The sequence below is a fragment of the Takifugu flavidus genome, chromosome 14, assembly GCF_003711565.1.
Source record: "Takifugu flavidus isolate HTHZ2018 chromosome 14, ASM371156v2, whole genome shotgun sequence".
Taxonomy (NCBI): Eukaryota; Metazoa; Chordata; class Actinopteri; order Tetraodontiformes; family Tetraodontidae; genus Takifugu; species Takifugu flavidus.
The window spans coordinates 5,485,010-5,509,381 of record NC_079533.1 but is presented as its reverse complement, the minus strand read 5'-3'; the positions used below and the strand labels follow the sequence as shown (position 1 = coordinate 5,509,381).

General features: G+C 41.7%; 3 protein-coding genes and 2 non-coding genes across 9 annotated transcripts in view; 3 read left to right on the top strand and 2 right to left on the bottom strand.

Annotated features, from left to right (window-relative positions):
* Window positions 1-415: 415 nt before the first annotated feature.
* On the bottom strand, window positions 416-1,369 carry LOC130537482 (odorant receptor 131-2-like). Its single transcript, XM_057054335.1, has one exon. The coding sequence runs from the start codon at window positions 1,367-1,369 to the stop codon at window positions 416-418; it is 954 nt and encodes a 317-aa protein (XP_056910315.1).
* A 10,268-nt stretch (window positions 1,370-11,637) lies between these two features.
* On the top strand, window positions 11,638-18,212 carry LOC130537011 (trafficking protein particle complex subunit 14-like). Its single transcript, XM_057053360.1, has 13 exons — window positions 11,638-11,862; window positions 12,372-12,706; window positions 14,926-15,021; window positions 15,114-15,243; window positions 15,672-15,758; window positions 15,898-16,018; window positions 16,155-16,302; window positions 16,427-16,509; window positions 16,581-16,732; window positions 16,908-17,044; window positions 17,128-17,206; window positions 17,314-17,428; window positions 17,786-18,212. Exons 1-13 carry the CDS (start codon window positions 11,670-11,672, stop codon window positions 17,946-17,948), a joined length of 1,839 nt encoding a protein of 612 aa, XP_056909340.1. The 5' UTR covers window positions 11,638-11,669; the 3' UTR covers window positions 17,949-18,212.
* Window positions 18,213-18,802: 590 nt separating this feature from the next.
* Window positions 18,803-18,875, top strand: trnav-uac (transfer RNA valine (anticodon UAC)). The gene has a single exon. It is a non-coding gene; the product is annotated as a tRNA-Val (tRNA).
* An 88-nt stretch (window positions 18,876-18,963) lies between these two features.
* trnaa-cgc (transfer RNA alanine (anticodon CGC)) lies at window positions 18,964-19,035 on the bottom strand. The gene has a single exon. It is a non-coding gene; the product is annotated as a tRNA-Ala (tRNA).
* A 1,176-nt stretch (window positions 19,036-20,211) lies between these two features.
* The window catches only part of rap1gap2b (RAP1 GTPase activating protein 2b), a 17,952-nt gene continuing 13,791 nt past the window's right edge, over window positions 20,212-24,372 (top strand). For 2 of the 5 annotated variants that reach the window (XM_057053356.1, XM_057053354.1), the window contains exons 1-2: window positions 20,212-20,489; window positions 24,045-24,080. In XM_057053356.1, coding sequence (XP_056909336.1) covers window positions 20,446-20,489; window positions 24,045-24,080 — 80 coding nt within the window. In that variant the 5' untranslated portion in view covers window positions 20,212-20,445. Of the gene's footprint in view, window positions 20,490-21,879; window positions 22,026-24,044; window positions 24,081-24,372 lie in introns of all 5 variants that reach the window. The other 3 variants (XM_057053357.1, XM_057053355.1, XM_057053358.1) reach the window with 2 other exon arrangements.

Genomic DNA, 24,372 nt, shown 5'->3' with positions numbered 1-24,372 from the left:
CTCACCACAAAACTTGCACGCGTAATATTCTCTCTGTCGGTACATGGTCGCGTGAAAGCTGCTTGTTGAGCCTCCAAACTCCGGCGAAGAGCGTTAATTTTATCCAAACTCATCTGTCCTTGCAACTCGTCGAGTTTAGCGTGTTTCGCTATGCATTTTTCGTCCGTGTCAATCAGTCCAGCCCACTACGTGCATCACATGCTGTGTTCACTGACCCTGATCTTGACTTAGACATAACATAACCGTCTGTTTTATCTCAGAAAACGGGAAAATATTTCCTCTTGTTATGAAAGAAATTTCAGGATACGAAAGGCAAAAATACGCTACCGCTGCTACTCGCAGCTCGCGGACCCCACACAAGCAGCGGAGAAAACATGTATGATAATACATATATATTAGAGTTTGAAGAAAAGGTCTATTTGTAGCCTTTACCCGGAAGGACTGATAGTTTAAGTCGACAGCAGAGATGGTAAAAGAGAACAGGTCTGATTAGTTGATCTCTTATGCCATAAATGAGGGCACTGAGACATCTGGGAAGGATAAAAAACCACACATACAAAACAATTTGGACACGAATGAGCACTATCCTTGTTACAATTCTTGACAACGCCGTAAGTACCGGTTTGTACACAGTGGAGGACAAACTGAGGCCCAACTGTACCAGATGCAGCAGCAGTGTGTTGCGAGCTTTCTGAGCTGAAGTTTTGTCTGTGGAAGCTGACCTCGCTGCTACAGTCACACCGATGTAGGAGAAAGCAATGGCTAGCCCAGCTGACACAAACAGAAAGCAGGTGTTCGCTTTGTCATAGGTATCAGACAGGGGACCAACAAACAGAGTTATACTTGAGCAAAACTCTTCCATCTGCAGGCTCTCCAGTTCTGGATAATCTACCAAACTAACTCGAATGAGACCACTTAGCAAACTAAAAGCCCAAATAACAAATATCATCAACACTGTGTTTCTAATTGTGATGACATCAGCGTGCCTCAGTGGGTAGCACACAGCTACATACCTCTCCAAAGACATCACCACCAGAGTGAGAGGAGAAATGTCACTTGTGAGAACACCAACCACACTGAGAATACCACACACAGGATAAGACATTTTTATCAAACAAGCAGCCAAAATGTAGAGAACCTGACTCAGTGCCATCTGTATACTGTCTGCAAAAAGGAGGTTAAACAGCAGAATGTAACGGGAGGTCTCACAGAACACTGTTTTACTCTTCAGGCTGAACAACATGATTCCATTGATGTAGAGGAAAACACAGCAGGGTACTGAAGTCAAACTGAAAAACATCATTCTCTCTAGTAACCCGCTATACTGCTGCTCAATAGTGACATTAACTAAAGACTGGATTTCATCCATTTCTGAGAAAAAACATCAAGCAACTCTATGAAGCTGGAAAACTCAAGAAAGGATTTTTCTCTCACACAATGTAAATAAAGCTAACTTAAAGAATTTAAGAAACCTTAAGAGCAGGATGAAACACCTGAAACCATTCAAAGTCCCATTTTGTCTGTTGAAGGTCCTAGCTTTGTAGTGTCTTCCTATTTAAAATTCTCTGATTCCTTCTGTACCCCTCAACACCATGTGAGTTCTGTCCTTACACCCATATCACCACGTGACACAATCGCATGACTGCATGATGAGTTTAACAACCATTTGGGAATAGGCAATTTTCCTTTGGTTCTTTTGGTGTTGCTGTGTTCTGGTCATCTGCTACTTTCTATATGGAACATTACTCAGTTTTCATGCTGTATCTCTCCTCATAGATGCTGCCTTCAATGCCTCAAGACCAGTTTGGCACAGCTCCCATTCTGTTCCTGTTTAGTGTTGATGAATGAAGAGAATTTGTGTTTATCTTCTTATCATGTGTTCTACCATATGTTTCTGTTTTCTGTACTTTAGAAGTTAGGAATGGTAGAATCATTAGCAAGTGTAATAAAGACCAGTGACCCTTCCTTGACAGGGTTGTTGTTTAGACAGTTGTAATCTCAGGAGCCAATCAGGCTGAAGGTGTTAAACACCCATCGTAAAACTGGACAGAGTGGTCTTGATAAGATCATCTGCGGGAAGAAGGTGAACTTTGAACTGGCCATTTAAGGAACAACAGAGAACAATGACTGTGTCAGCGTCCAATGGGACTGGAAGAAGAAGACGAGGTCATCCAAGAAGAAGGACTGGACTGGACTGAATTAACATCAATAATTTACATATGTGTTTCTATAAAAGACAAGGGATAAGGGATAGTTAGGTTGTCAGACTTCATGCCCTGGCAATTGACTCTGTTATTGTAGGGTTATGAATTGGCCCGGAGCTCTGTAATATTTGTATCTTGAATTGGTTCTATTTGCTAAATACATTTTGAAATTGGCATTTTCTTCTTGAAGACTTCATTCAAAGAACACGCGGATTAGCAGTGACACATATGAGGTATTGCGATTCAACATGAACAATTCATCGAGAATATTTGACGCTTCTGACACTGGTATTGGGGCACACTTGTTCTAGAGGTTCAGTAAAGATTAATTTCTGTGCCTTTTTTTCCCAGAAAGGTATCCCCTGCAGAGAGAAATTACTCCTGAGAACTGAGAGCCTTTGGTTGTGAAGATAGCACTGTACCAGTGGAGGCACTGGATGGTGGGGGTGATTCATCCAGTGATGACTGACCACAAAACCCTTGAGTACATTGAGAATAGTAGAGGGCTCAAGTCTCATCCATCTTGATGGGCCTCCTTCTCTTCTTTGAAACATATCCTATCCTATACATCTGGCTCAAAAAATAAAAAGCCTGACAATGTCAAAATTGCATTTACCAGATGAAAATTAGGACTTCTCTGTTGTCCCTCTTGAGCAAATCCTATGAGCATTAAGGGACGGATCAAGACTAAGGTAGCAGCAGCTACCAGCTCACAGGCAAGATTAGTTGGAATCCCACCTCACCTTTTATTTGTTCCCAGAGAGCTCTGAATAATTGTTCTCCAATGGCAACATTCGTCAAATGTCTATTGTCACCAAGGAATCTGTTTGACTCTTTTCTGAGGCTTAGAGAGATTTTGAGGGCCAGGGTTGAGGGCAAATGTGATTAACTTTATCTTAGCCTGTTCTGTCTGTGCCAAGCAGAAATCCTCCCAACCGCCTCCATCCAGCCTCCTTCAGCCCCTTCCTGTACCACAGCACCCTTTTACCGGACTCTCAGCTTCACAAGGTAACACCACCATTCTCAATGTCATAGACTATTCTTTATCATGTTTCTAGCCCTCCTCAAGTTAACTTCTGCAAAGGAGACGTTTGAATTTATACCGTCTGTGTAAATTCTCAGTCATCCAGGTCATTGTATCCAAGATAGTTTTCTCTGTCAACTGGACTGGGTTTCTTCTCTTGAAGACGTTTCGCCTTCTATCCAGAAGGCTTCTTCAGTTCTGAAATCGCTGGGGAGAGAGCTTGAAAATATATAGCCCCTGTGGACCATTTGCATGCTAATGATCTGGGTGGTCACCTGAGAGTCGTTAGCAGGGTCGTTGGTCGGGTCGTTCACCTAGTTTCTGTTGAGGTGTCTCCCCTTTGTCTGCTGGATCACATGGTGATGAGTCACTGGGTCTCCTGGAATGGTGTGAATGTTTGTTGTTGCTGTTGTTTTGCTGATCCTCCGCTCCTTCCAACAGCAAAACAAACATTCACATTCCTATTCTTTTTTGACCCAGGTGTCGTCCACATATCTGAACAAGTGGTTTGGGGCGGTTCCTGTGAAGGATGACAACACAAGTTGGGTGTAATCTAAACCCTACAACATAGGCCTAAAGAAATACCCACCACAACCCAAGGCAAGAAGAAGGAACAGGATCATCTCAAAACAGCCCTCAAAACATGTGGTTACCCAAACTGGGCCTTCATTAAAACCTCCAAAAAATGTGTAATTCTATATTATGTGCAATGACGGCATATTTTGTTCCTAATTTTTCATACTGCTGACAGACCTTTTACACTCATGTATATACAGTATATCTTGTTATTTAGTGTTTTTATTACATTGTATTGTTGTCCTACAATGCCTTCAGAGGCCACAAATCTTGCTACAATTTTTTTTTTTTAAAAAAGAGGCTCAAGACACACCTTTTTAATCAGGCCTTTAACTGATTTTCTTTAATTTCTTTTATGTCCTCATGCTTTTTTGTCTTATCCTTATTTTACTTGATACTTTTACTGTTTTACTCCCTCAGTTCTTAGTTTATCAGTTTTTAGTCTTTACACCTTTTATCCCATTTACTGTTTTAGTCTGTTTTAGTCTTAGTACTGTTTTACTCCCTCAATGGCTAGTGGTCTTTGTGGCGGTACCACCTGTGGTCACAGACCGTGACCTCCCTCGGCCTGGTGGGCCTCCAAAGGTGGCGTCTCCTTCGCCTCAGGTCTCGGTGCCCAGCCATGTCTCTGCTTGCCTCAGGTTGTTTATGTGTGTGGGTGTGTGTGTAAGTGTGTTGTATGCATGTGTGTGTGTGTGTGTCCTTTTCTTGATTCTCTTGTTCTCTTTGCTGTTTTTATCCTTTGTGAGGCACTTTGTGCTACCTAGTGTATGAAAAGTGCCATATAAATAAAGATTGAATTGAATTGAATTGAAAATTTATGATGAAGTAAAGATGTGTATCTTCTGATGAAGCTACCAGCTTTGTAGTTTCCTTCTGTACTTCTTAACACCGTAAATGAGTTATGTCCTCAATAGGCCGCATTTTTTGGGTGTTGCTGTGTTCTGGTCGTCTGCTACTTTCCATATAGAACATTATTCATTTTAATTATTGATATTATTACGTTACATAGAATCATACACTGAAAGTAATTTTCAGAGATGTATGATATCCTCACTCTCTATCTAAGACAAGGTCTGTTTACATGGGGAACTTGGGGAACTTTAAAATGGGAATTCACCAGAGAATGGACAGGTTTGCCCAGGGCCTTATGGGAAGGCTGAGGAGTATCTTGTTTACTGCCCAAAATATCTTTGTTGCTAAAGGATATCAAAATAATTGCACTGTAATATTTAGAAGCTTATTTTGGGACAAATTTCAAACTCACACTCAGGACCAGTTAGTGTCAAGTGTTTGTTCTGTTGAGGTTTTTGTCCATGTCCTCATAAAACACTGTTTATTATTATTATTTTATTATTATTATTATTGTTGTTGTTAATATTATTATTATTTAAAGTCTGGTGTCATCCTTGTCTCCCTGTCAAGTTTCTGGCCTGTGCGATTGGGTTGCCTGCCTTGAAATTTAAACGGACTTCCATTTGTTGGTCACCACATGCCCCTCATTTGGAAAAACAACCTGCACTTCACGCACCTCATTTTTTCACCACTCTGTGCACTACTGTCTTTCTATGTCAAATTAAAGTCTAGTTTAAATTCCTTCAAGCTGTTGTTTTTTTGCTTTCAGGTCCAAGCTGAACATGTGAACAGGCAGAGTCTTCATCTAGTCCTATGGAAATTGCTCAGTGGCACATGAAGCAAAATTTCTCACCAAAACAGGCCAAACTACCAATCCCATCCTCATTCAACAGTTTCCATGGTCGTAGCTGCGCATTCATGAGCTTGTTAAGTGGCTGATTGTGGCCAAGCTGATGCAAACAGTGGGTTTCATTCATGAGACATTAGTAAATTTGCGAACAGATTTACACATAATATAGCCTACTCCAAGAAAACGTGAAACTGTGTTCGGGAAACCCAGATCTGATCGTAAACACGCCAAAGGATCATAAATTGACAGCACACTCCTGGTGGTCAGCTATATGCATAAATCTCCGCTCATGAATTGGTAATGAGCACCATAAAAGGAGGTGTTTGTTGATGCGTCCGGTTTACCTGTCAGTCATGGCACAAGCAAAACGAGAGAGAGAAAGAAAGGCCAAAAATGTATTTGCACAGAAAAAATATATGTGCCACAGGAGAAGGAGGAGGCTCACTGTCCAAATTATCAAATACAGATGAGTGCATAGCAGGAATTATTGTGTTAACCACATCCAAGATGGCGCCGAGTGTTAACCACATCCAAGATGGCGCTGCACGAGTGGCAGCTTGTTACAGTAGCTCTGAGCGTGTTTACATGTTTTAGTGTGTTTTAATAATAATTTTTAATTTCTGTATATACTGTACAATGTACATAGCAATGTACATAATATAAGAATCTTTTTTTTTTCTTTTAGTACTTTTCTGTATTGTACACCACGGGCTACCGCTGTAACGTGTAATTTCCCCGATGTGGGATCAATAAAGTCTTTTATCCTTATCCTTATCCTTATTGGGGAGAGCACTTTGTCAGGAGTCAGATAGCGACCCTAGATGGTAAGGTAATAATAGTCTAATAATTCTTTCATTATAATAAATCACAGATACCTTAGTGATCAATTAAGTCTAGTTAGTACAGTCCCAAAAAAAATTGTAGTGGTTGTGGTTTTTACCACCTGAAGAATATAGCCAGAGTCCGCCCGTTTCTCTCTCAGGCCAGCACGGAGGTGCTGATGCACGCTTTTGTCTCTTGTCATTTAGATTATTGTAATTAAGCTCTTATGCTTCTTTATGTCCTATCCTTATTTTACTTGATATTTTTACTGTTTTACTCCCTCAGTTTTTTAGTTTTGTGGCGGTACCCCCTGTGGTCATGGACCGTGGCCTCGCCCGGCCCGGTTGGCCCCCCCAAAGGTGGCGTCTCCCTCGCCTCAGGTCTCGGTGCCCGGCCATGTCTCAGCTTGTTTGTATGTGTGGGTGTGTGTGTTTGAGTGTGTGTATGCATGTGTGTGTGTGTATCTGTGTGTGAGTGTGTATATGTATATGAGTGTGTGTGCTTATATATCTCATGTATGCATATATGTGGGGGTGGGAGGGTCAGGTTTTTTCTTGTCCTTCTTCTTGATTCTTTTGTTTCTTGATTTTCCTGTTTCTCTTTGTTGTTTTTATCCTTTGTGAGGCACTTTGTGCTACCCATGGTATGAAAAGTGCCATATAAATAAAGATTGAATTGAATTGAATCTTCACCATCAGGACCACGAGAACTCCCGCGGACAAACTGCAATGTCTGATTGATGCCTGACTTTTCTCTCCAATAAACATCTCTTCAAACCAAGTCAGTGTCTGTGAAGATTCCTTCCTCATCAACACATCTCGACTACCACCAGCAGAAATTCACCACACGAACAGCAATGCGTTGCTGTTAGAGATGTAAATCTGTGCAAAAGCTCTGATGATGAATTCAAATCAGGCTGTAGTTAGTTTACATTGCAATGATTAAGATAAGGTCTTCTTTTAAAATTAATTTTCCTGTGTTGAGTTAACTGAATTGTTGTTGTTATTATCAAGTCTAGGTTATGTAATTGTAAATTGTAGTTGGAAGAATAATTAGAGCTAATCTATCCACAAGAATATTCTTAGCTGTTGTTATAGTTTATGTGGTATTAATTTTCCTGCTGTTTGAAAAGTCCAGATGCGCCATGATGCAGACATTGTGATGCACATCCGCAAGTTTAGATACCAAAAGAATTTTCTTTTTTATATTCATAGATGTAGTCTCCGTTACTTGACTTGAAGCAGCACTCAAACTCTTTGTGGGTCAATGGTCATTTAAATGTTACTCCAGATCATTACACCATTAATAGTGCTGACCAGTGTTGCATGAACAGCATGAACATGAAATAAGAAAGATTTCGGGAATTTTAAGTTAATATAGATTTGTTTATTTACTTTGAGAACCTTGTTTCATGATGTTTTCCTAAACACCCATGTGAATTACTAATCACGTAATATTTGTTAAACACATTAACGAGTGTGAGGGTATAAATATTTAATAGGTGTTAATGAGTCCGCAGGAGACTAAGTCACATTTGAGGTGAGACAAACAAATCAGACTTGACAACTGTCAAGTCAAAGATAAAGTCTTTTTTCTTTTCTTTACACTTTTATAAAGATCTTCACTTTTTTCTTTTTTAAATAACTTTGATAGCCTCCGCCTGGTGTCCTGAAATTACCACTTGGTCACATTCAATTCTTTAAAACTGGTCATGAGAACCCTTTAAACCATGTGCCGCCTAATTGTGAGTGTTCTGTACTGGGCCAAGGCACAACTGGGTTTATTTGCTCAAACATCTACAACAAGGGCATGTGAAGGCCACATGGAATTGAATGAATTTGCTAATTCAACATGCATTAACAGAGCCAAATGTTAAATATGGGCAGATGGTTTGATTTTTCACATTTTGTTATGTTGTTTTCTTTTACTAAAGTACAAACAGAATCACACATTCTCTTTTAAATGGACACTACATTTAAATAAAAACGTCTCAAAATTGGTGTGACAACTGAAGTTAAGTCCTGGGATAACCATCACTACTGCACTCCACATATTTGGGTTTTATGAAGTGGAGGTTTTTGAGACTGGTGAGGTATGAGGGAAGGCCACATACTTCTGAGAGTTCTTCAGGATGGACATGAAAGCTCACCGTCCAACCACACAATGACTCAAACATCATGGGAGTGTCTGAGGGACAACTTTGTGAATGTTATTGAGGGGCCCATGCAGCATCCTGACTTAAACAAATCAAACATCTTGTCTTTCCAGCAACTGTCTTCGTCCACCAGACAGTACTTGAGAGGATCTGCAAAGAGGACTGGCAATATATCCTCAAACCAAAGATGACAGGAGGCTGTAGTAACAGCCAAAGGTACTAAGTGCCAACTAAAGGGTCAACATGCTTGTTGCTATACCATATGTCAGCTTTTCTTAGTAGATTTCTAAAAATTATCTTTATTTTTTATCTGTTCTATCAGAATAAATATTAGAATTAACTATATAACAGCTATCTGATAGATCTGTAGATCCTTGAAGCATCAGGTCTAATTTATCGTATTATATCTTATAACCAAAAAGCTTCATGTAAACTAGTTTTTGTTTCTTGTAGAAACATAAAGTTTACCCCATAACTTATGTGTGTTAAATTAATTCACAGTGGTAAATATTGTAGCCTCTCTCTTAAGATTACCACAGGAGGGGATTAGGTGCATACATATTTACTCAAAATATTGATTGCACAGGTCTGAATAATTTATGCTTTTAAATGAGCTATCAGGGGCTTAATTATGTGTTGATGTCTCCCGTGGAGACTTTGGAGTGTTCTGTTGCATTCTGTTGCTGCTAAACAATCTCTCCCTATAGAACAATTTTTTTTGTGGGAGATCAACAATTGCATCAGGCAAGACTTTCTACCTAAACTATACAAGAAAACATTTCAAGATATATCTTATGTGATTGAATATCCCAAACAGACACATTATTAGACTAAACCAGGGGTCGGCAAGCCAAAATGTTAAAAGAGCCATATTGGACCAAAAAAAAAAAAAAAAAAATCTGTCTGGAGCCGGGAAAATTAAAAGCCTTATATAAGCCTCATTATAAAGGCAACACATGCGGTAAGTGTCTATATTAGCTTTATTAACCTACTTTCAATATGATAAGTAGGCTACAAATACATAATGAGCATTCATGATTAAATGTTTATGTTCTCTGCAGTGCATCCTGGAGAGAATGATGCACCACGTAACTACTCTGCTGTACGATGGTGCTTTAAGTTTAACTTCCATTATAATGAGATATTGAAATGAAATATTTATTATACACATTTTGTAAATCTTTAAGAATGTTTGTCATGTTTCTCCTGCTACAGATATTATATTAAAACAAAAAATATATTCACAACATCTTTTTCCATTTTCAGAGATGACAGGAGGCTGTAGGCTGAAAAAGCTCCAGGGAGCCACTAGGGCGGCGCTAAAGAGCCGCATGTGGCTCTAAAGCCGCGTGTTGCCGACCCATGGACTAAACAAATACATACAAAAAAACAAGCAATTTTTTTAAAGGGGAAAGTAGTTTCAAATTTTGTAATGCTGAAGTCAATTTAACTTTTATTACATTTTGCAGCATGAGAGCATCTTAAACGTTTGATTTATCTGGCAATTCATTTTTAATAATTCAGTAAAATACCTTAAAATCAGCCAAGCCCTTTTTTTAAAAAAAAGTATCTGTTTAAAAATTACCTGTATGCTACCAGAGTTGTAACAGATGCTATATAAATAAAGATTGATTGATTGCTTTCAATGGTTCGGGAAAAATATATTCACCAAACCTGTTTACTAACATATGCCCTTATTCTGCATGACCACATCCTCTATAAGTTCAACAATAACCTCCCAATGTTTATAAATCAGGCATAAGGAAGTTTTTTTTTACATGAATATGATTTCAATATTCTTTGCTGGTAAAACTTGAGACTATTCATATTCACCATTAACTTTCTGTGTATTAGTAACATATTGATGCTTCAATATTCATTAAAAAGCTAACAAACAAAACTTTAGGTTAGTTAGCAAACAATCTAAAGTTTTGTTTTGTTTTTTGCCAGCTTTATCCCTTTTGGGGTCATGGGAATCATGCTTGAGCCTATCCCAGCTGCATATGGGTGAAGACAGAGTCCACCCTGGATGAGTCTCCAGCTCAGTACAGGACCCTATATGAGTAATTGTGGGTTCGGCACCTTGCTCAAGGTCACCTCTGCATTGCTCTGATGGTGTTCTGGCACCTTCCCCTTTCATGTTTTGTCTGCACTGGGTTTTTAACTGGGAAACCTTCTCTGCCCAGTCCTCAATAGACTGAGCTGTGAATCAAAGGCCCTTCTGAAGGAAGGTATGGGTGAGTCCAACTGGATTTAATATATTTTCTTCCAAATTGAGATTGGGTAGGAAGTTTCAGAGTTACAAATACAGAGATGAGGAGATAGTTATTATCACGGTAGTATTATCACGGCTCATGTACATACAGGTTTGCATATGAGCTATAGCTGTAGGCCAATATGTTGTAAGCAGACATAACTGCAACTAAGGGTAAAGTAACCATAAAATGTGGTTAAACAGAGAGCAGGTATGCTTGATGACCAAATACTGACTCATAGTCATCTTTCATTCCCTTGTGGGGGAAATTACAGTGTCACAGTGTGACGGTCTTCAGCCAGTGAGGCTTTCGTACAGAAAGTATCCAAATTAAACTAAGACCTTGTTAGCAAGAATTTGTAACGGTCATGTGGTTCTCTGACAAGTCTTGAATGATTTGAAGACATGCATGAAGCTATTTTCTGTCATTGGGTGTAGCAATCAGGACCTCTTACCTTGGTTTATCTCGTCACCAGATCTGCTTTTTTGTTACCCTTAAACCACCTGAACTGTCTAGGTTTATCACCATCATTGTTCTTTTTAGCAATATTAGATTTACCCTTTATGCTGATTTGTAATATATATTTTGATACTATTTTGACTATTACTGTTAATGCTACTTTAGTGTCCTTTAAAGGGTATTCAGTACTGGAAAAGTTATTGATTTGATCCTAAGTCATGATGTATAAAATGCATCAATTACAAACTAATCAAAAATTTCTGTTTAAAATAGTATACTGTATATTTATTATCTGCATATTTCTTAACATATTTTGGAAAATAATATGTGGATTATATTATTATCCTATTTTTAACGTCTCTTTCTAGACTTCCGGCAACAAGGCTAACACTAACCTATCACATGCAGTTTTCGTAGCCAATCAGTTTTCGCTTTGTCTCCGCCCACTCAGCCTCCTCTGGTTGTCGCCATGGTGCAGATGATGGAGTCACAGTGCGAATATTATATGTATTTTCCGGCGGTGCCTATCACGGATCTGTCGGACCCGGCTCGTTACCGCACGCTACCCCGCAGGAGTCATTTGTACTTGGGCGAGACGGTCCGTTTTCTCCTGGTACTCCGCTGTAGGGACGGCGCAGGGACGCCAGCCGACCATTGCCCTGGTAAGGAAGGCTTGGGGTGGGGAGCGGAGAGCCCGGAGAATACAAACCAGACCGGCTCCTCGTCAAAGGACACGTAAACGTCGGCCTTTATTTATTATTACAGAGTTTGTGTTATAATAACATAAAACACAGCCGAAAGCTGTTGTTTAAAGTCGTAACCCCTGTCGACGAATGAAAACGTAATGACTGAGATGACAAACACAGCTGCAGTTTAAATACACAATGGGTTAGGTTGTTAAATATTGCAGTTATGACCAATAATGTGTCATTCATATGTTACACCGCTAATAAATATGATCAACTATCATGAAATAACATCCGGTCATTGCTACTAATTTGTTTGATGGATTATCCCAACGGACTACACACACACACACACACACACACACACACATATATATATATAAGTTATGTGCTATAACATATTTTGTTCAGATGGTGCAGATGCCATTGTGCCTGTACTCGATATACTCCCTAATCCCAATCAAGAAATTATATTTTTGCAACAGCGCGCAACTGCACTCCAAGCTTTGGGACAGAGTTGGCCAGCAGCCAGGCATGGAGGGAACTGGCTGGCTCTTTGTGCGCTGTGGCCAGCGTGAGTCCAGGTGAGAGCAGTCGTCATCGGAGCAGCCATTACCCGCATCATCACGACTACCAGAGCAGTGGGGATGAGGCCAATGACGATGGCGAGGAGGACTACATTGCTGCGGCGGAGGCAGCAATTGCTGCGCTCGGCAGCAGAGTGGACTCGCGGTGTCGGAGCTTTAGGGACTGCAAACCACTGCTCATCCACAACTCATCTGGGACTGCAACAAGAGAGTTCCGCAGGGCACCTGTTCAGGTAAATCACACATATAGGAACAGTAAATCCATTAAAACATCTCAGCTGGTCTTCATTATCACTTTATGCCTTTTGGGGTCACAGGGAGGGTGCACATATGGGTGAAGGCAGGTCCACCCCAGGATCAAATCAAATCAAATCAATCTTTATTTATATAGCGTCTTTTACAATCAAAATTGTTTCAAGGCGCTTTACAGAATCCCAGGGCCTAACCCCAGACAAGCAACAGTGGCAAGGAAAACTCCCCTTTAACAGGAACAAACCTTGAGGGGAGAGGATGGGCATAGAGCATAGAAATACATACAAAAATACATTATATTGAGTAAACTGCCGGTTGAGTGGGTCAGCGGGATCGGAGGTCATTATGTAGCTCTGAAGGCAGCGATACCTGTAAATGAATACAGAAGGGGGGGGTAGAAAAACTGCACAAGAAATAGCATCACTAGTCTACTTGATGAGGAGGGAGAGAGGAGAGGAAACCATGACCCAGTGTGGTGACAGAGGCCTGTCAGGTGATCATGTTTCTGGACCCCAGCAGCCTTGGCCTATGACTATGACTTAGCCTTGGCATGACTAAGATGTTAACCTAATGATTAGACGACCCCCTAAGTATGATAATTTGTCTGTCTATGATAGTAACTGGAACTACAGAGTTAGTCACAATAAGCTTTTTCAAAGAGGTAGGTTTTAAGCCTAATTTTAACAGTAGAGATGGAGTCAGCCTCCCGTACCTGGACAGGGAGCTGGTTCCATAGCAGGGGGGCCTGGTAGCTAAATGCTGGCCCCCCATTCTACTCCTAGAGACTCTGGGAACCACAAGTAGACCAGCATTCTGAGAGCGGAGCGGTCTATTGGGCTGGTAAGGTATCACTAGCTCCTCCAGGTAGGATGGAGCTAGGCCTCTGAGGACCTTGTATGTCAGAAGAAGGGTTTTAAAAATTATTCTAAATTTAATGGGCAGCCAATGAAGAGACACCAGTACAGGGGTTTTGTGATCTCTTTTGTCAATACCTGTCAGAACTCTGGCTGCAGCATTTTGGATCACCTGGAGGCTTCTTAAAGAGTTGTTTGGACACCCTGATAATAAAGAATTACAATAGTCCAGCCTGGAAGTAACAAATGCATGGACTAACTTTTCAGCATCATGCCACATCAGTAGCTTTCTGATCCTTGTGATGTTCCTCAGGTGAAAAAAGGCACTTCTAGAGACTATTTTAATGTGTGAGTTGAAGGAGAGATTTTGATCAAAAGTTACTCCAAGATTCCTCACAGAGAGACTAGATGTTAATGAGATACCATCTAGAGTGATCATGTGATCCAATCTATCCCTGAGAGGTTCAGGACCAAACACCATGACCTCAGTTTTTCCTGAGTTAAGGAGAAGGAAATTTGAAGACATCCAGGACTTTATGTCTTTAAGACAGGTCTGAAGCTTTACTAACTTCTCTGTCTCCTCTGGTTTCATGGATAAATAAAGCTGAGTGTCATCAACATAACAATGAAAATGTATCCCATGCTGCCGAATAATGTTCCCTTAGCATGTACAAGATGAAAAGTATTGGTCCAAGTACAGAATCTTGTGGAACTCCATGGCTAACCCTACTGTATGAAGAGGGAACACCATGGACATGAGCAAACTGATATCTATCTGATAAATACGATCTAAACCAGTCTAGTCTTGTCCCTTTAATCCCAATCACATGTTCCAGTCTATGTAACAGGATGCTGTGATCAACTGTATCAAAAGCAACACTGAGGTCCAGCAGAACCAGCATACAAACCAGTCCATGATCTGAAGCTATAAGAAGATCATTAGTAACTTTAAGAAGTGCTGTTTCTGTGCTGTGATGAGCTCTAAAGCCTGACTGAAACATCTCAAACAGGCTGTTCCTCTGCAGGTGCTCCAGTAACTGAGTCACCACAACCTTCTCAAGAATTTTAGAGATAAAAGGAAGGTTGGATATTGGCCTATAGTTTTCTAACACATCAGGATCCAGTGATGGTTTTTTAAGCAATGGCTTAATCACTGTCACCTTGTAGGACCGGATGAGCTGCCATTTCATCACAGGGCCCTATGTGAGCATTTGTGGGTTCGGTACCTTGCTCAAGGGTACATGGGCAGTACGCTGAAGGTGTTCTGGCACCTTCCCCATCTACCAGAACATTCATTTAGGTATAATGGTGTTATTAAAGCTTTGTGTTTTGTTCGATCTTTCCAGTCTCCTCTGGATGAACCTGTGGTTTTGACAGATGAAGTAATCTTCCCACTAACTGTCTCTCTGGACAAACTCCCTGTCAACACCCTCAAAGTCAAGGTGTGCCATTTTGGCTAGGCTCGGGTCCACTATTGTTTATCTGAACAAATAATGTAACTTTTCATTTCTTGTGTGGTGTGTGCGGTGATCAGGTGATGGTCACAGTGTGGAAGAGGGAAGCAGAGAAAGCAGAGGTGCAGGAACTTGGATACCTGAGTGTCCTGCAACAATGTGAACCAACACACACCTTCAGACACGACCTCAACACCTTCAAGGCTCAGGGTATAACACGCACACATGAGACACACAGACACAGAGAGAGATGGGGGGTGGGGGGTGTCGCAGTGCTTTCGATGGCTTGATTTTTGTGTAATACTAGTTGTAGACAACAGGAGGCAGTGTACACAATCCAGAAATGCGAGGTGCCTATTTTGGAAGAAAACAAAGAAGAAGCCGATGTTGAGCCGATGATACTTTCGTGAAAGAGTGCTGCCAGTAACAGGGAAACTTTACTACAAACAAACAAACAAAACACACAAACAAAAACGTCAATTAAACTTTTCAATGAAGAATTACTAATTCTAGTAATACTAGTTTTTGTCTGATCTGTACTTTTCTGAACAGTTATGAGACAAAAGTTAATGATCTCTTGATCAGTAATTATCTTCAACACGAAGTTTTAATTTTAATGTCCCTCCTGCCCTCTACAGTGAGCACCACTCTGACCGTCTTGCCACCTCCCACTGTCCACTGTAAGCAAATGACTGTCTCAGGGAAGCACCTTGCTGTCCTCAAGGGTATGTCCATGTCACTCAGCAGGTCATTGTTAAAGGATTTAAGTGGAATACAACCTGAGTATTTTCCCCTGAACTCCTATTCACACCTCCATTAACATGAAACTAATGACACAAACCTCAACCTCTCTTCTCCTTCTAGTGCTCAATGGTTCCTCTCAGGAGGAGATCAGTATTCGGGATATTCGGATTTTACCTAACTTGAATGCCTCCTACCTTCCTATGATGCCCGATGGCTCTGTGTTGCTTGTGGACAATGTTTGGTATGTACTTAAAAATCTTGACATGTATTTGTAAACATTTATGCATATTTTGTTACTGTTTTTATATTGTAACCTTACCCAATTATTATATGACCCTGTAACATTACTTTTCATCCTGGTTCCTCTGCCTCTGCAGCCACCAGTCAGGTGAAGTTGGCATGGCATCCTACTGTAGGGTGGACAGCTTGGCTAGCCATCTTCCCACAATGCTCAGCACTTTGGAGGAGCAGGATTTTGTGTTTCAGCTTCACCTTAATGAGTTGCCACAGGATGATTCCAATGAGGTCAGTGTGTTCTTGCCATTATTCTCAACAAGAGTTTAATAGAATTTTGTATTGCATGTATTCTTATGGGGTTGTATGTCATCTGCATGTGTCAGTTTTTGAAATGTGTGTTTTTCAATTACAGGGACTGGAGGTCCCCCTGGTTGCTGTGCTTCAGTGGTCAACTCATAAGATGCCTTTTACCAACTGTATCTATACGCATTACAGGTGAGACAAAGTAAAGGTAAACTGGAAATTGTCTATAATAGGGTTGTTTTTTGATGTATCCATTTCTCCAGGCTACCCAGCATCCGTCTGGATCGCCCACGGTTTGTCATGACCGCCAGCTGTCCGAGTACTGTCAGGGTGAAGGAACAATTTAAGGTCAAATATGTTCTTCTCAATAACTTGCAGGACTTCCTAGCTGTTCGGCTCGTCTGGACTCCAGACAGTGAGTTCCACTTTTTGTGTGTGTGTGTGTGCGCGCGTGCGTGCGTGCGTGCGTGCGTGCGTGCGTGCGTGCGTGCGTGCGTGTGTGTGTGTGTGTGTGTGTGTGGTCCCCAGTAATTCATTCAACCCACTATTGTGCCACACTCTCCTGTATATATGTGAATGTATGTGTTTAGGTCGAGGCCAAGGTGAAGATTCTTCACTCTCTGCTGTGATCTGTCATGCTCCTCTCAGTAACCTTGGGCAATGTCGGAAGGGAAGCACATTATCATTCAGTGTGGCGTTCCAGATCCTCAAACCAGGCCTGTATGAGGTTTGTCCCCTCTGAAACACCCTGATAACCTGGTGTTTATTTCAAAGTTCAGTCTTAAGTCAAATTAACTGTGTGTTCTGCAGCTGAGTCAGCACATGAAATTGAAGTTGCAGTTCACAGCATCAGTGTCCAATCCCCCACCTGACGCTCGGCCGCTGTCACGTAAAGACAAAACAAGACTTATTTTATCGTGTCTTTGAACATAGCATTAGCTAAAGTTACAAACTAATACACTGTGTAACATTGGGGGTTCTCCATCTACCATAAAGGGAAAAACAGTCCATCCAGCCCAGCAGTACGAGACCTGCTAGATCGGCACCAGGCCAGTCTGGGTCGATCTCAGTCCTTCTCCCACCAGCAGCCATCTCGATCCCACATCATGAGGTACTTCACATGAACGCCACCTCGGTTCAATTATTATTATTAGACTATACAGTACGTTTAAAATAGACCATGGATTTGTTTATTCCCAAATGTTTATACAACTTTAAAGATGAGTATGAAAGGAAATTTTAATGCACTGACTTATATTAACTTACAGTTTGGATGAAAGTTATAAAATATAATAATTATACATTTTTTTATGCTGGGTAAACATAACACATCTAATAAGTAAATGAGTCTAAATGTACTGTACTTGCATCTTTGCGCTGCAGTAGCTGTTACCATCAGCATATTTGTGTCCTGGGAAGTGCTTGCTAAGGATAGATGTAGACACCTTTTTATTCCCATGTGTTTCAGGACAGGCAGCGCTATGGAGCGGCGGGCAATCACTCCTCCTGTTGGCTCTCCAGTTGGTCGTCCACTTTACCTGCCACCTCAAGACAAATCACTTTTGTCACTGGACAAGATCGCCAAGAGAGAATGCAAAGTCCTGGTGGTGGACCCTATCTGCTCGGAATAGAGGAAGAAGTAACATTGAGACGAATCTGGAACCAAGGAACATCTCATGTTCTATTTGGAAAGTGTTGTATATCTTTGTGTAACTGGCTGCCTAGTGTTAATTAAGAAAATCACATGTACAGTTCTCTTGAAACTTGATGTGTTATAATATCTGTATTATTTTGTATTATACAGGGGACATTTATTACAGTGTTAGTACAGTTTGTCAGCAGTCAGTATCATATTGCAACACTGACCTGAATAAATATGACCGCCATGCCCTTAATATCCTAATCCCCATTGTACCCCATTTAGGGTCCCCTATAATTCAAAAAATCCCCTATAGCACATTGATAGTACTGACCTATTGGGGGCTGCACACACCTCTCACCGCACTGGACTGCACCAACAAGTTGCCACGTAGCTGTAGATGAGTCCATTTGTAATCAGCTGGCAAATCCTACTACAGCTAATCAGTGGAATTTGGCTTATCTGGAGGGGAAGCTGTGGAGAACTAAAAACTTGCTAGGGAAAAAAATGCAATTTTGGAATCAGCATACCAATATTATATTAATCAGCATAGAAATGTAACAGAATTTTTTTTGTTCTCCCAGTGTAATTTATATTATAATGTAGGGGAAATGAGCAGTGCTTTGATGAATGCTTACCCTTTCTGAGATAGTCAAGTCCAGATAAGAGAAATCTAAAAATACTGTTTTTGCAAATGTTCCATATTTTGCATTTTTCTAAATACAAGTTTCTCCTGCTGTTTTCACACTAATGGGTACAAAAACTGGACAATCATTAAATTACCGTGTTCTTTCGCGCCTTCAAAGCACATTCATAAATGTACTAGCACGGCTTCGTTTCGTCTTAGGTTCCATAGTGTAGCGGTTATCACGTCTGCTTTACACGCAGAAGGTCCTGGGTTCGAGCCCCAGTGGAACCAGCTTTTCCTTATTTTAAACCAGGCGCCTTGTTACTCCTATAAATGCTCAAAATGCACAAAAACAGTGAGCTGTCTGGGAAAATAAAAATGGAGATGCCGGGGATTGAACCCGGGACCTCATACATGCGAAGCATGCGCTCTACCACTGAGCTACATCCCCACAAGACACGAAATTGAAACGTACATATTATTCAGACAGATTCGATAGTACTGCCCAGTCTCCAGGTTCTGTATTCAGACAGTTAAAAGGACAGCCATCCTGATGCGATGGCCGAGTGTTTAGGGCGTTATGGTCTAGCTCTGCTCGCATCCAGCCTTCTATTTGAAAGGTCAACAGTACTGTCAAACCTATATTATTTCTAGTAACCAACAGAGGGCGACAAATGTTAATTAATGTACACTTAAAATGACCATCCGGGTAGTTTTACTTATTTCCTAAAGTGTTTTGAACATTAAAAAAGGAACACTTAGGAACAGAGAAACAATGCTTACACTAATGAAAATACTGTTAGATAATGACAAAGATTTTGTCAAGTGTGACAACATTGTGGCATTGATGGAGCAGCAGCCAACAACAGATCAATGCTCAATAAAAGAACCCTTTTGCTTTTTTCACCATAGCTCACAGAGTAAATCCTGCCTTCTCTGATCCTTTCAGTGATAATTGGATGTAAATATATGCAGCTGCCTCAGGATTAAACCTGAGAATTCACAAATTAGAGTGAAAGCCAATGATCCCTGAGCTGCTTTGTTTCCTACCATCAAACACACACTCATATAATCATTATACACTGTTTAATTCACTGCAGACCTTAAAGCAAAAATTCTGCAATTTTGTCTGTACAGAAATGTTCCAGCAAGTTATCTATTAACCTCCTGAGCAGCATTAAACATTAAATAAACACCATCCTAACTGGGGTTGGAACTTCAACACAGTATAAACAAGTCTCTAAAACTGTGAATGTTGAACTACACCTCCACTATCGTGAGCCCAGATGGATTCTAAGTGGTTTCAATCCAAACTGGGAAAGCAGCTTCAAGTATGTTGATTTTTCATTTGCAATTTCTATATGTGCTGATCTATAATGTCAGACAATGTTTTCAGCATTTTGAAGGTTTCCTTTATGTAACAGAGTCCATGGTGAAACTGGTGTGTACACTGATCCATTTATCTCCATCTATAATGGATGATACATTTTCAGTCCTGAAAGCATCTCTGCTGCTCTTGTGCTCCGTCAGTAGAGCGAGAGAGAGAGGGAGAGAGAGAGAGGGAGGGAGAGAGTACATCATGTATACCTTCATTCCTATTCCTGCTACGTCTCTCTACTGGCTGTGTGCACTGAATTGGAGTGAGGAAGGGGGAGGGAGGAGGGAGGGGAGAAAGTGGAGGGAGAGAAAGCATGTAAAGGAGGGCATCTGAAAGAGATGAGAGTATTTATAGGTGGAGAATGAGGAGCTAGAACAGCAGTGAAGAGAGGAGTAGAGAGGGAGGAGAGAGAGGAGAGCGACAGAAGCATATCCAGACACAATAAAAAGAAGACAAAGAGGAGGAGACTGTGAGCAAGAGACCATGCTGAGGAGGAAGAGGAGCGTGTCGTTCGGTGGCTTTGGGTGGTAAGAGAGAGAGAGAGAGACAGAGTGTGTGTGTGTTTGTTTTTGTGTGTGTGTGTGTGTGTGTGTGTGTGTGTGTGTGTGTGTGTGTGTGTGTGTGCGTGTGTGTGTGTGTGTGAGAGAGAGAATGAGAGAGAGAGAGACCCCTGCATGATCTCACTTTTGGGGTCTTTGACGTCCTTTTCCTCCTGAAGTGCAACACAGTGCTGTCACGGTGATGTCACACCGATGACATCACTGTCAGAAACACGTCAGCTTTGTTTCTCTTCACATTTAGGATGAGCCATTTGGAGCTGTTGATCTGAGTCGTAATAGGTTGAATGTGACCTGTGAGCGGAGGAGGTTTGTTGGCCTCCTGAGGTCAGACAAACAGGAAGTGATTGATGGCTGCAGCTTCAGAGTAAAGCTAAGAGCTCCTTAACGTCACTCACGCTCCTGCTTGTTATGTTCATGTTTCGGTTGGAACCTGCGACATCACAGAGACACACAGCTCTGAAGAATGTCTTCATAAAGGAGGCAAATCTTCCTTTCAGTCTGTTTCCTTTTGTCTAATATTCTCTTTTCCCATCATCTTACTTCCAGCCTTCCTTACATCCTTGTTTCCTCTCACACTTCTTTCATATTTTAAACTAATTTAAAATCAATTTTTCTTTTGTTTTATCCTCTTTTTTCCTTATCTTCCATTCTTTCTTTGCAGCCTTGTTTCTTCTTGTTTCTTTAAGCTAATTATTCGTTGCCTTTTTTCTTCTGCCCACCCTTCTTACCTTCCATTCAACATTCTCTTTTCCACACCTGCTCAATCCATCAGTGTGTTTCTGTATTTTGTGGTATATTTTATTTACCTCCCTGTCCTTCCATCTGTCCTCATACATGAACACATTCTCTTTTCAGTCAGTCTTGTCTTTCTCATCCCTTAGACTTCTTCATTCTTCCTCTTCCATTCTTCTTTGGGTATCTGTCCATCCTTCTACGTTCACAGACATCATCATGGTGGCCATGTTTACACCCACTGTGTAGTTAATAATGTAGCTTCACAAAACTAAATCAATGAAACTAAAATAATGCTCACTCAGCACTTTGATGGATTTTGCAGCATCAACTGCCATGAATGTATTTTATCTAACTCACAACATTCCTCAATGGGTTTAATAAAGCATCAAGACATCACAAATTACAAAGATAAACTGATCGTTGATCGTTTTGGCCTTTATTAAGGTGGCTAGTTTCTCTTTTTTAGAGAAGATACAGAAACTCCATTTATTAATCATGTATAACTGTGACCCTAAACCCAACCTGACTCTACCGGCAACTTATTTTAATTAATATAATGTATTTCTATGTTCTACCTATTCTCTCCTCTACCTGTCCTCCCCTTTCTCCTCTCTATACCCAGCCGGCCATCAGCAGGAGGGTTCCCCTATATGAGTCTGGTCCTGCTCAAGGTCTTCTTCCTGTTAAAGGGGAGTTTTTCCTTGCCACTGTTGCTTGTTGTGGGTCAGGCCCTGGGATTCTGTAAAGCGCCTAGAAACAATTTTGATTGTAAGAGATGCTATATAAATAGAGATTGATTGATTGATTGATTGATTGATTGATTGATTGATTGATTGATGATTGATTGATTGATTGATTGATTGATTGATTGATTGATTGATTGATTGGTTGATTGATTTAAAACATACATCAGGACATTTTATGCTTAAATGTGTTGCAGGTGTGTGTGACCCATTAACTGGATAGCAGTTACACCTGAACAGTGATGCTGTAGTTACATATGGCTCTATTATTATCATCTAAATTATTATTATTATCTAAATAGTGCTCCAAGACAGCAGCTTATCACAGCCTGAACCTGTAGGTGTGTGTGCATGCGTGTGCGTGCGTGCGTGCGTGCGTGCGTGCGTGCGTGCGTGTGTGTGTGTGTGTGCACTAAGAGCAGCATAAATGTGTTATTTATAACCTGTTCGAGGTCCACTGAAGCTTTTAGACTCAGTGACTCTCTTACTTTGAATAATCTTCTTCTCCCTTCCTCTTCCCTCTTCCTCCCAACTCCCACCTCCTCCCACTCCACACCTCCTCCCCCTCTTGGCCTCCTCCTGCTGCCCTCCTCTCTCCTTCTTCCCCCTCCCCCTCTCCCTCCTACTCCCCTCCTTCTTCCTCCTCCTGCCCCCTCCCCTCCTTCCTCTCCCTCCTCTTCTCCTCCTCCTGCTGCCCTCCTCTCAACTTCTTCCTCCCCCGCTCCTCCTTCTCCCCCCTCTTCCTCTCCTCCCTCCTCCTACCCCTCCTCCTGCTTCTCCCCTTCTCCTTCTCCTCATCCATCCTCCTCCCTCCTCTTCTTCTCCTCCTGCTCCCCTCCTCCCTCCCCCTCCCTCCTCATCCTACCTCCTCCTCCATTCCTCCTCTTTCCTCCCCCTGCTTCCCTCTTCCTCCCAACTCCCACCTCCTCCCACTCCACACCTCCTCCCCCTCTTGGCCTCCTCCTGCTGCCCTCCTCTCTCCTTCTTCCCCCTCCCCCTCTCCCTCCTACTCCCCTCCTTCTTCCTCCTCCTGCCCCCTCCTCCTCCTCCTCCTCCTTCTTCCTCCTCCTCCCACTCCCCAACTCCTCTCCTCTTTCCTCCTCTCTTCCTCCTGCTCCTTTCTTCCTCTCCTCCTCCTCCTCCTTCTTCCTCCTCCTCCCACTCCCCAACTCCTTTCCTCCTTCCTCCTCTCTTCCTCCTGCTCCTTTCTTCCTCTCCTCCTCCTGCCCCCTCCTCCTCCTCCTCCTCCTTCTTCTTCATTTCGTCCTCCTCCACTCTTCCTCCTACTCCCAGCTCCCCCCTTCTGTTGAAGGTTAGATCCAGGTTAAATATCTAACCTGATATCTTACTTTGCTCCCTGAAACTTTAGTTTTATTCCTGAGGGGGTCACAGCTCCCAGGATCATTTACAAAAGAGGAGCCACCACATTAGTCCAGCTCTAGCTGCTCTGCACTGGCTGAGGGTTACGGTTAGAACTGGCTCTGAAGTCCTGCTCACAAAGCCCAGAAGGGGCTCAGTCTGAGCTCCACCTGTTGGAAATGAACTCTGCTCCTTTGATTGGAGGTTTTCAGCAGCTGGATGTAGAGAACTTGGGACTTCTGTTCCCTTACGTTCCCACAATGTGGAAGCTGCAGTTAAAGTGATGAGTCAGCAGAATTACAGCCAGTCCTTCTTCCTGGAGATTTTACAATGTGGAGCACAGATGTTTTACAGCTGCTTCCTCTCTGAGTGCTGATGTAATTTACAGCTTTTTTCTTTAACAAAGAGGATTCTTATTGCTGTCACTTCACACCTCCCTCACACACACTCTCCCACACACTCAAACACACATACACGCACACACACATGCACATGGTCACTACGGTTAATAGAGAGTTCAGATCTTAGCCCCTTCTTCACCTCAGTAATGTGTTAATGTTCTTTCCATTAGTACAGAATGTTGAGTGCACCGTTAATAACCGTCTGTCTGTCTGTCTGTCTGTCTGTCTGTCTGTCTGTCTGTCTGTCTGTCTGTCTGTCTGTCTGTCTGTCTGTCTGTCTGCAGGATTGACAAATCTACAGTCAGCGCTCTGCGAGCTCGGTGAGTTAGAACGTTGATGTTATTCTGCATGTTTCTTCCATTAAAACTTGATTATTTTCTCTTTATCACTATTTTAATTTTGCCTCTAAAAGAACGATTCATATGGATGACCCGTAATCACCTGATCACCAGATCACCTGATCACCATCTGTGAGGTGATGTCATCACCAACTGAGCTTCTGTTGATAATGGCTGCAGTCCAAACACATTCTATCGGTGTGTGTGTGTGTGTGTGTGTGTGTGTGTGTGTGTGTGTGTGTGTGTGTGTGTGTGGTGTGTGTGTGTGTGTGTG

What these genes read in the sequence shown, in the direction of transcription:
- LOC130537011 (XM_057053360.1), top strand. Translation starts at nt 11,670, where the DNA reads ATGGTGCAGATGATGGAGTCACAGTGCGAATATTATATGTATTTTCCG. An exon ending in TTGCTTGTGGACAATGTTTG is followed by an intron (nt 16,019 to 16,154) that starts GTATGTACTTAA and finishes CTGCCTCTGCAG; the next exon opens with CCACCAGTCAGGTGAAGTTG. An exon ending in TGTATCTATACGCATTACAG is followed by an intron (nt 16,510 to 16,580) that starts GTGAGACAAAGT and finishes CCATTTCTCCAG; the next exon opens with GCTACCCAGCATCCGTCTGG.
- LOC130537482 (XM_057054335.1), bottom strand. Translation starts at nt 1,369, where the DNA reads ATGGATGAAATCCAGTCTTTAGTTAATGTCACTATTGAGCAGCAGTAT.